The sequence below is a fragment of the Lycium barbarum genome, chromosome 1, assembly GCF_019175385.1.
Source record: "Lycium barbarum isolate Lr01 chromosome 1, ASM1917538v2, whole genome shotgun sequence".
Taxonomy (NCBI): domain Eukaryota; kingdom Viridiplantae; phylum Streptophyta; class Magnoliopsida; order Solanales; family Solanaceae; genus Lycium; species Lycium barbarum.
Window position 1 is genome coordinate 18,940,563 of NC_083337.1, and position 12,116 is coordinate 18,952,678.

At 32.6% G+C, this 12,116-nt stretch overlaps 1 protein-coding gene across 1 annotated transcript; it reads right to left on the minus strand.

Moving 5' to 3' along the window:
- Window positions 1-3,953: 3,953 nt before the first annotated feature.
- Window positions 3,954-11,829, minus strand: LOC132632977 (polygalacturonate 4-alpha-galacturonosyltransferase-like). The gene is made up of 8 exons (XM_060349143.1): window positions 11,504-11,829; window positions 11,311-11,407; window positions 6,973-7,007; window positions 6,804-6,890; window positions 6,248-6,582; window positions 5,790-6,147; window positions 4,896-5,483; window positions 3,954-4,632 (listed from the first exon to the last, which is right to left on the minus strand). The coding sequence occupies exons 2-8, from the start codon at window positions 11,402-11,404 to the stop codon at window positions 4,357-4,359; spliced, it is 1,773 nt and encodes a 590-aa protein (XP_060205126.1). The 5' UTR covers window positions 11,405-11,407; window positions 11,504-11,829; the 3' UTR covers window positions 3,954-4,356.
- Between the last annotated feature and the right edge of the window lie 287 nt (window positions 11,830-12,116).

Sequence of the window (12,116 nt, forward strand, 5' to 3'; positions counted from 1 at the left end):
TAAGAGGCAGGAGTACTAGAGTTTATAAAAGCATTAGAGCAAGACTCTTACAATTTCAGATTATTTAAACTTGCTATATGAATTGTATATATGAGTGCAAATTGAAACAGGTTATTGGTGGGTCCAATATACCCTGTGTGCCAAGTTAACTTTCTCGCAAAAGCTGCATGGCACAAGGAGGAAATATGTCAACATCGTATTATATTCTAACATTTCGTATTGTAATTTATGTTAGCCAATGTTCCTGTAATTCGCCATTGATTCATGCATGTTAGCCAAATAGGTGATTGGATATAGTAATAAGGATGATCGCATTGGAAAGATAGAGCATATATGATGGGAAACTCTACGAATATGAAGAAGAAACAAAGGAACTGATTAGGTTAGACATAAATTTTTAGGAGAACTTTGCCATTGTAAATATACAAGAAGTATGTGATGCTTTCATTTTGATGTTACTAATCTCTATAAGCGTGCAGTTGCACATTACTCCCAAACAATCTCAATCATAGTAAAACAAATATTAGATAACATTATTTGTAATTATATAAATTTATTTTATGAGTTACAAAAATGTTACTATAGTATAGGATTGTATCTACTTTTACTTCTTTGAAATTGATGTCCTCGGTAATTATTTTTTTCTTCTTTTTCCCCATATAGAAAACATGTCACGACTAAGATAATCCAATATTAGAGATTAAGTGACCATATATTTATTTGTTGTCATTTACAAATACAAAAGTGCTAAAAATCGTTACTAAACAAATTACATTATAAGAATATCAATCAATTTTAAAAATATTTAGATATTTATTTAAAAAATTAAGTTGATCACAAAAATAAAATATAATAATATTTCTATTAAAAATTAAATAATACATGAAAAATACATCCAAACAATCATAAATATATATATATATATATATATATATATATATATATATATATATATATATATATATATATATATATATATATATCAGCACCTCATGAAAAATAAGTTAACGTAATTAATAAATCACAAGAAATAGATATAGGAAAAAGAAACTCATACCTCATCCTACACAATGCAAATTATCAAATTTGTAAAATAACTAAACAAACAAAAACTAATCTGCTAGCCAATCATTAATTTGTAAGATATTTTTTTTCTTCTAAGTTTCTTATTAGTAGAGAAAAGAAAAGAGTGGTTTTTGTAGTATAAAATCCTATAGTTAGAAAACTGAAGAATTAATTAGCATAAAATATGACTCGGACGCGGATTCCTAGATATTCAACTCTAACTCCAAGTCTTTAGGTGGATCTTCAAGTTGAAGACTCTTATTCACGTACTGGAACTTCAAGCACAATATCGGGTCGGAGGTGCAATATCTACTCCAACTCAAATACATTGTCCTTAACAATTGTAAAACTTATCATTTATGAAAATTGATTTAATATTGGTGCTTTTATTATTTAATAATACGCTTTGCACGTTATTTCATGGAAATTCCAATCATCAAAAAAAAATATTCGGTTATTATTTATAATTTCACACATTTATTTATGAAGTACAAAAATATTATTATAGTATAAGATTATATCCACTTAATATTTCTTTGAAAATGATGTTATTGGTATATATACTTTTCTTCTTTTCCCCACGCAAGAAATATGCTACGACTAAGATAATTCAATATTAGGGATTAAGTGACCATATATCTATTGATTATCATTTATAAATATAAAAGTGTTGAAATTCGTTACTAAACAAAATTAAAGTATAAGAACATATTTCAGTTTTAAGAATATTTAATTATTTATTTCAAACAAATTTAAGTTGATCACAAAAGTAAGATACACTATTTAACCAAAAAAAGAAAAATGCAAATCCTCCCGTCGCCATATTAGTTTTCATGATGAAATATTTATACGAAGAAATAATTTCAACTATTTATTTTTCTTTCAACATGAAATTTTATTATTTGTGATATTTTATTATTAGTTAATAAGGAATTCAAAGTCCTAGATATTGCATATCTTTAAGATTATAATTTTATACAACATTACTCTAGTCATTGTCTTGAAATTAATATTTTAATTTAGTTTAATGACTCTTATTCTATCTTTTGAGACCAAACATATAAAGTAATGTAAAAATACCTAAGCCTATCAAATTACGGTCTAATAATTACCTAATCATTTTCTTTGTTAGACTTAAAATTACAACGTGCACCTCCAAGGAAAATAAGGACATTCGTTTGATGCTTCCTAATCTGAATGTGATAGCAACTCTTTAACTAATTTGATTCGAAACCGAAGAAGTAGTATCTGCTTTAAACACCGTATTTTTAACTTTGACATTTTTTATGTTTACAAAAATAGTCATAGAAATCTAGTAGAATTAGACGAAAAGGTTATAAAAGTCCATTGTCTTGAAATTAATACTTTACTTTAGTTTAATGACTCTTATTCTATCTTTTAAGACCAAACATATAAAGTAATCTAAAAATACCTAAGCCTATCAAATTATGGTCAAATAATTACCTAATCATTTTCTTTGTTAGACTAAACATTTCAACTTGCACTTCCCAGGAAATTAGGACATTGGTTTGATGCTTCCTAAGCTGAATGTGATAGCAACTCTTTAACTAATTTGATGCTTCCTAATCTAAATGTGATAGCAACTCTTTAACTAATTTGATTTGAAACCGAAAATTAGAAGTCGTATTTGCTTTAAACTCTATTTTTAACTATGACATTTTTTATATTTACCAAAATAGTCATAGAAATCTCATAAAACTAGACTAAAAGGGTATAAAACAACAACAACAACAACAATAATAACTCAGTGAAATCCCACATCGTGGGGTCTGGGGAGGGTAGAGTGTACGCAGACCTGACTCCTACCAAGGTAGGACGGCTGTTTCCGAAAGACCCTCGGTAAAAGGGTATAAAAGTCGTTCAATATTTAAAGGATATTTTGGTCAATCAACTTTATATTCATGCTTTTCTAATAATATAGATTATTCTAATATGTATTTTTTTAATAGTAGCTTCAATTTTTCCATATGTATATCTTACACATTTATATTTCTATTTTTAATAATCATTTTAATCTATTATATTAATTACTCCCTCCGTCCAAAAAAGATTCATGTTTCGGATTACGAGGATCAAACGAGTACTAATGTTCGGTGTGAATTAGGACATATAATTTTTAATTTTTTTGAAATAAAAATTATATATTTAGAACCTACATAAAAGTATTATAAGTCACAATAGCTAACAATTCAAAATATTTAGAAAATATTTAAAAAAATTATGGTCAACCAAAATATCCTTTGACTATCCAAATAATAATTAAGGCAATCTTTTCTGGATGAAGGGAGTAAATTTATAAAAAGATTTGTCCGATCGCGCAAAACAAGGGTGTATTAACTAGTTTTTTTGGATATACATGTACAGACAGCACTGTTATCTTTTAACTTTAGTCATCTCTTAGTTTGATAGTGTTCTGATTAGAGCAAGTATCCTAATACATGGAGTACTCTCAGGAAAACATGTATTTAAACTCAGCTTGATATTCAATATACATACAGTTTTCAATCTTCACTCAACTGTTCATAAATATCAACTAGACTTTTGCACTTATAACGTGAAACTATCAAACAAATAATTCAGTTAACTGAAATTTTATTCACCTCCAAAAAGATAGTGCAATTGAGTTGAGGAAGTTGTGCACCATTTACTCTTCCTAGACAAAGCTGAAAGATAACACGGACTTCCAATCATATAAGTCGAGATGGCGTATGAAATTATCAAATATAAAATGCTCAGATATATTATCGTAGATGTTAAAAGAAATTACATGATTTGTCTGGCAGTAAGACTGAGAACAAACATGACAATATATTTAGCATAGTTTGAGAAGTTGGACCTCAAATATAATGGAGGATGTCACCTAAAGATCATGAAACATAAGGAGAAACTATATTCCTTCAACTGCAGAAAGGCGAAATACAAGATCTTAGTGGTTAGTCTTGCAAGAACCACTTGAATTTAGTTCAAACAATAGAGGATAGTTATTATTCAAAGAATATACTGTGATTCAGAACATTACAAACTTTCCTTCACCCTAGTCATACATCTTCATGCGGAAAAGGTTGGTTACTGGGGAAAAAGGCAGCAGTCATCAGAACAGAACGATGAATACAAGTGAACACAGTGAAGAATAACGAATCACGGGATGTTGCATAGCGGAGACAAGAGAATAGTTGTATATGGAAGCTCTTTTGTCATTAGCCGATGACGAAAATGTGACTATGCACATGCAGAGCAGACCAAACTGCACCTTTAGAATTCATCACTCCTTCATTCACCTAGTTTGCAGCTGCGAATGTATGGATGATCAAACTTAATATATTTGGTCCAGTATGACTGGTATTTTGCCATTGCCAACTCTAGCCATGGTTTCATGTTCCCGTTGTAGTGTATCACAGCGGCATTCTCTATTTCTGACCTATCAATGCTTGGGCTGTAACCCAAACCTAGAACATGCCACGACTTATCCAATGGATGTGTAAGCCCATAGAATGTCATTAGCCCTGGAGGTAGTGTCCCTAGCTTCCACAGGACCCTGTCTTCATTCTAATGGCAAAGGCAGAAAAGAAGCAAATCAGTTAGTAAGGTCCCCGGGAAATTAAGATTTTTCCTATATATTTGGTATGGTATAAGGAGAAAAGCAGAATGCCAAGTTTCAGTACATGTAATAAATCACTATTTGGTGTAAAGTAACATATGATATATTCCAAATATTCTCAGTCAAAGTAAACTTCTAGAAGTAAAGTTCACATAATGGAGCTCCGCGTAGAGGGACGAAAACAGTAAAGAAAAGGCAAAAGATTTCTCACCATGTTTTGCCACTTGTGATATATACCAGTTATGTCTCGCTTCTTCCACTCCTTAAGATCAAAAATGTTCATCCCATATGCCCACCCACAAGCATTTGCATCGAAGTTTTTGGCAATATGAGGATTTGAGAAATTTAGATACTTGTCAAAACGGTGAAAACTCTGACCACATGTTTCAACAGCACCATTCACTTTTTCGTGAAGATTTACCGACCACAGACCTGTCAAGTCTTTCTGAACAACAATATCATCATCAAGAAAAAGGATTTTATCCAATTTGGGATAAATCTGAGGGAGATAAAATCTAAGGTGATTTAGCATTGAAAGATATTTGGGGTTCCGGTACTTCAAATTAGAAGAACCAGCTGATACTGAGGTGAAATGTGAACCCTTGAAATAGTACTCCTTCATAGCAGCAGACTCTAGCTGCCGCAGGACAGGACAGTATGAAGAATTAAGCCACTTGAACTCGTCGACATTTTCAACATGGATTGTAGCTTTTCCAGGAGGGTTCAATAAGAACCACATATTCATAGCTCCAAAGTTCAACTTATCAGTGACAAGATGAAATACATGTTTTTCTGGTTCCTGCAAATCAATAGGTGGAATTTTAAAATAGCCCATCCGAAATTAGCTTCTAAAATGTAGACAACATCTTTCTGGTGAAGTAACTATCAGAGCCATGCAAGACATTTAGATATATCAAAGCGTATACCATTTTATCACCAATTTATCATGCATTAATATAAGGTTTGTGATTGTTATCAAGGATTAGGGACATCATCAAGTGATACAGAAGAATATAGAAAGTCTATCACGCATCCATAATTCCATAGTAAAGATAAAAGACAGATGTGGATAATGGTCTGGACAATGACAGAAAGAATTCCTCACCTTAGCATTCAAGATAGTTGAGTTGACAACAACTGAAGCAGCCAAAACATTGTCAGAGAACAGGGCATAATGGAAAAGGCTAGGATTTTCCAGATTCTCACTTCTAGGGAACTTTCTTTTTTCAGGAGGGAGGAGGTAATAATCAATAGCCAGACGCATGGATAAGCAGTGGATGCCATTTGGAATGGTCTTTGCAGCTAATTGGCTCAAAAATGTGCTCTGCCTCTTTAAACTTCTAACTTGCTCATCTGCAGTCTGCAGTATTGCTCTAAGCTTTTCCGTGACAAGCTTGCAGTCATAGAGTTGCTCTTTGGCTTTGGAAAGCACTTGGCCCATTGATTTAATCTTCTCATGTGCACTATTTGAACATAGGAACATGAATAATTTAATCTTTCCGATGCGAAACAGGGACAAATAAACAACGATCAAGTATCCAAAGGTCAAAAAGAATCTGGTACCTGCGAGATAGATCAGCATCAGATATTGCTTCACCTAGAGCACGCCGACTTTCTTTAAGCTGTTTCTGTAACTCGTGAGCCAAGCTACGCTTTTCCTTCATTGTTGCAATGCTTATATACACCCTTGCCATAATCATTTGGTCTCGCATCAAGCGTACCTTTGAATCAGTATTCTCATTTTCATTCTCTTTCCTCCATATGCTATATTTCCCCAGCACAGCAGAGTCAACTGAATTGGAGCGCTCAAGGGCAGCATTTTCAAGGTTCACAGTCACATCATCATCCTGTTTCACTAAAGTAGCAGCACGCTTTTCACGTTTCCTCTCTCTCAATTGCTGCATAGCACTTCAAAAGCTATAATAACACAAACAGCTAAGGTAGACAAAGGTAGGGGGAGGGTAGGAAAGAGAGAGAGAGAGAGAGAGAGTGAGTGAGTGAATCTGAGCGCTTCAAATCAACAAATCTCTCTCTCTCTCTCTCTCTCTCCTTCTCTTTGTTGATATCAGAAGTGCAACAAAAGTAAATGCAAGCACAAAGTGGCTGATAATTATAGTACCCTTCTGGCCAAAATAGCAGGTGTATCCAAAAACTGGGAATGATCATCTGCTTGGAACAAAGTAAGCCTCTCGCTCCAATCCAAATCCTGCACCAGGATAATTTTCTTCGTCATAAAATCAGCATATTGGAATTCTAATACATAGTTGATACATTACAAATCTAGATACCTGTTTACTTGGAGTAGTTGAAAAATCATTATAATCTGTACAAGGAACATAAAGTTGGGTTACAACAAATTATGCAAGCTTAGGGAGGACAGTACAAGTGAGACAGTTAAATACAATTTATGCATTCTCAAAAAAAAAAAAAAAAAAAACAAAACAAATACTCCGTCTGTTTCAATTTATGTGAACCTATTTCCTTATTAGTCCGTGCCAAAAGAATGACCCATATTTGGAAACAATTTACCTTTATGCAATGATTTATGGCCACACAAATATATGTGATTCATTTAACACCACAAGTTTAGAAGTCTTCTCTACTTTCTTAAACTCCGTGTCCAGTCAAATGAGCTCACATAAATTGAAACGGAGGGAGTACATCATTAAGTGTCTTGGCAAAGATTCTATTCAATACCCACCTTGAACCACCACCAAAGGAGCCACTACCTTTCTCACTATGAGATGAGCTCTGACAACAATCAAAGTGGTGCCAATTACCTCAAAAACAATGTTTTTTAAAAGCTAAAAGTGCAAATTATTGACAAGGTCCCTAAGCTTAAAGCAAAAAGCACTAAATGAAGCATACGCTTCTTTGAAGTGCACAATTTACGAAAAATTAAAAGTGCCCAAACATATATGAGTTTAGTACTATAATAATCAAACTATTATTAAAAAATAACTAATTCCAGCATCCTATATACAATAACGCCGAATTAATCGACTCCTCAGGGATCATTTGGTTTGAAGGATGGATGAAACAATCCTGGAATAAAAAAATTCAAGGTTTAATTTGTATTTTGAATCATGTATAACTGATCCTGGAATAACTTAATACGCCAATTGGTTAATTATCTTATACCACTAACAACATGGAACGAATAACTTATCCATTGTATAATTTATCCATGGATAAAACACCAAAAGGACAAAACTACCCTTATCTTTTTCCAAGAAGCCAATAAAATTCAAGCATCCAAGGATATAATTGTAAATTGTCTGTAAGTTTAAAAAATAAACAAATATTTTACATAATATGTATATCCAATTTTAGTACAATCAAGTGATCAACCAAACACCCAACAAGAAATAATCCATGTATTAATTGTTCCTACATTACTGATCTCTGTATAATAATCCCTGTATAAGTTGTCTTCAAACCAAATGACCGCTCAAAAGTTGAGATTCAGAGAACCAACTGCTTCTTGTTGGAATCACCTTGCGCGTCATTCTTTGAACTTAGAAGCACATATTTCTCAAAGCACATCGCTTCAAGCGATGCAGCGATGGCTTTTAATAATACTGATCAAACATCCAACCTAGCCACCGGTTCCATTCCGAAACTACAAGTTACCTAATCTCTGCTACCCAAAGAATTAATTTTATATATTATTAGTATTTTGAGTGCATTTGACATAGAGGAGAATGTTATTCCACAAACATTAGAATCCCTTGAAAATAATTTATCTTTGAAATCATTTTCTCATATGGTAATCGTACAAGCCAGTCCTGAACTACGACAAAGGAGTGTTGCGGTAAGGTGATAGTCGTAGTCTAACTTTCAGGAATCTACCAAGTATTGATTGTCGGGACGTGCCTATGTAGACCCACTATATCAACACCCAGGTGCTTGTTAAATGAGCTAGTTCCATAATATCACAACCCAAGTGTGAAGGACTATTGATATGGATTTTAATAACGTGAAATGGATACAGAGTTCATTTTAAAGAAATCCCAACCAATTTGAGATTAAGATATAACTGATTATTTTGGTTTTTCTCAGAGTTTGAGGTATGTAGAAGAAGAGATGAGTGTGCTTCTAATTCATTGTACTGGAAACATAAAAAATAGGCCTTTTATTTGATTTTTTAGCAACTGTGACAGACAGTTAAAAGTCAACTTAGATAGGAGGTTATGGAGGACGCAGATTAGGGTAGAAGGTTAGTAGGTAGTCCCGCTTACCCTTTTGTACTAGTAGTCGCAGTTTTGCCCTATAGTTTCTTGTCCTTTGGTTTATGCTACAATCTATTGTTTCTTGTACTTCGATTATTTTATTCATATGTGGTAGCTACTACTCATTATTTCAGACTGCTTATCATGATTTTTCGCTTTCGTTATTTCATTTCCATACTGCTTTTGAATTGTTTGTCCTTTTTAGACCTTTTCCATGCTTTCTCTTGAGCTGAGGGTCTTTCGGAAACAGCCTCCCTACCTTCCGAGGTAGGGGTAAGGTCTGCGTACACTTTACTCTCCCCAGACCCCACATTGTGGGATTTCACTGGGTATGTTGTTGTTGTGACAGACAGTTAAAAGAGCATTTCCCATCTTTCTATATTGTTCAAATCATCAGCGATATGTATTTAGATTTGGAGACAAGGAGATGATGCCTCTATTCATAAAGAGCTAAAAAGAAATCCTATCCGATTCTCTAGTGTGTTCCACTTATTAATTATTATCAAACTAAAGCATTCAGACTCTCTATCCTAAAGTAGTTTTTTCTTTTAAAACAATAAGAAAAATGGGATTTGTCCAAAACTTATTTCAGCATTTCTAAGAGGATAGCATTTCCCAACATTGTTCAATGTTTTTCCAATATAATACTATATAATTCAATAACTGACCCCAACTAGTTTGGAATTGAGACTTGATTGAGTAATCGATCGTGTGTTACTTGCACTCTCTACCACATGTGGTAATTCCTAATATACTCTAATCTTATATGATTGCACATCCATCCCACATTCATGTTTCTACAACACTTGTCTTGTGAAAAGGACTTTGTCCCAACATTTAATCTTATATGATATTTGTTGATCTCACAATCATTCCATAGAACTTATCTTTCTTTTGCAAATTATCTTCCTATCACCTACCACTCAGGTATCGCTTACGCTATCCTATTTTAATTCGATGTCTTACATCTTTATATATTATGCTATTCTTCTAAGAGATTAAAATTGTCTACATTTACATATACCACAACCCCATCTAATCTCACTTCAATATCACTCTTCTTATAGGGGTTAAACTTGTAATGTTAACAGTATGTGTATGTCTACTTCAACTTATCCGAGAACTCAAAGCATTATACAGGCTTTTCCTATGAATCTAAAACCAAACTGAAAACCATAAGTCATGCACTGCTCAAGATCGCATATCAGCTAAATTCTAACAGTATAGTCTCTGTGCTACTTTATTTCAATAAATGTTCACTTATCCCAAAAAAGGACATATCAGCTAATCCATATGGAGAGCTAAAGAAAGCTTTTGATATACAGATGTAATTTTTCTTTTCTTTTTTTCCCTAAACCTCAGCATAAGCAAGTATGTATTAGTACTACCCAACTCTATGAAGTCAAGAAATCAGAGAGGCAGTAAAATTAGTGAAATCAAATTCTCCCAGAACATCCATCAGCTGTAAAAGAAAAGGTGCGAAGACAAAATCTTAATGTGACATAGTCACTTCCACAGTTTTAACATCTTAGACATAATAGTTAGGAAAATGTACAAATAATTTGCATACTTGAGCAACAGTGCGTTTTTGGTATATACTAACATTCTTCAATTAACGAATCAAGGAGTGTCACTCCGAAGAACTATATAGACTCGTTCTCCGCCTTTAGCTCTACTCCATACATTATCCAACTAAAAGTAAAGAAATTAGGGGTCGTTTGGAAGGGTGTACCAGAATAATGCTGGTATACCAATTTCAAAAAAAAATAATGCTTGTACAAAATTTTAGTAGTACAATGTTTGGTTGCAAATTTAAGTCTGGTACAACTAATATCAGTATTACTTATACATCCTATTTAATACTATTGTTATACATAATAAACCATGGCATTAACAACACCAGTACTATTCTAATACTTATACACACTATTCAGTACTATTTAGAAATTATGCAATGCATGTTCTTTAATACAACAAACCAAACAGTCGACAAAAAACTAATGCCAGCATAACTAATTCCGGCATTACTAATACACCCTATTCAATACTATTGTAAACCATGACATTAACAATACCAGTACTATTCTAATACTTATACACCCTATTCAACACTATTTAGAAATTATGCCGTGCGTGTTATTTAATACAACCAAACAGTCAACAAAAATGTCTGCATAACTAATCCCAGCATTAATAAAATACACCCTATTCAGTACTATTCTTCTACACCCTACAAAACGACCTTTTAGTTAATCGCACCAAATTCAAATTTGAATCAAACAAAATGTTGAGTAAGTACTAAGATCACTAACAAAATTGAAGATAAACCATCCTCAAATTTAGATTCACTAATTTAAACCACAAACCCAACAATGCAGAAAATAAAACACTAACCAATTGAAGTAGAGCTGTACAAGCCATGGCCCACAAAGAAAATCAACGAAGCAAAGAATGAACACAACACTAATAATCCCCTTTTCAATGCCATTTCCTGTTCAGCAAAAAATCAACAACAAATCTCACTCACAAAACATGACCTAGATTAGATTATACACAAATAAAGTGAATTTTTGGAGAAATATTATACATAGGAATTAGGAATGTTCCAGAGAGTTAGTTCTCCTGCTACGAGAATTTCATTTGCCCAAAAAAAATAGAAAAATGAAAGGAATTTGAAATGAAAATCGAAATTGTGTGTGTTAAATGAGAATGTAATACTATAAATAGTGATTTGAAGAACCAGAAAAAGGAAGTTAAGGGAAAAAGGAGAAATGAAAATGGAAAGTGAATCTGAGAAATGAGAATTTGGGTAAGAGAAAATAGATTATTATTTTTTATAAAAAAAAATTCTCTCTTTTTTTTTTTTTTCTGGTTATAGAAGTATTGTACGACGACTAGGAATTGCTCATAATCACGTGAAATATTAGGATCGAAATGACACAATTCATCCAGATGTTGTATTGTATTCATTAATACAAAACAATATCATATTACTAGCTTGTTTGGCCAAGCTTCAGTTTATTCTGGAAAGTATTTTTTGTGAGAAATAGTTTGTGTTTGACTAATTAATTTAAAAATTACTTTTTAGCAGCAATTAGCGTTTGGCCAAACTTTTAAAAAGTGCTTTAAGTGTATTTTTCTCAAAAGTGCTTTTCAAAAAAGTGCTTCTGGGGATAAACTATTTTTTTTAGCTTCTGAAA

Coding starts and splice junctions, on each gene's coding strand:
- LOC132632977 (XM_060349143.1), bottom strand. CDS start 11,404: ATGGCATTGAAAAGGGGATTATTAGTGTTGTGTTCATTCTTTGCTTCG. Junction 6,891..6,972: donor CAACTACTCCAAGTAAACAG/GTATCTAGATTT, acceptor ATCCTGGTGCAG/GATTTGGATTGGAGCGAGAG. Junction 4,633..4,895: donor ATCACAAGTGGCAAAACATG/GTGAGAAATCTT, acceptor CTTTGCCATTAG/AATGAAGACAGGGTCCTGTG.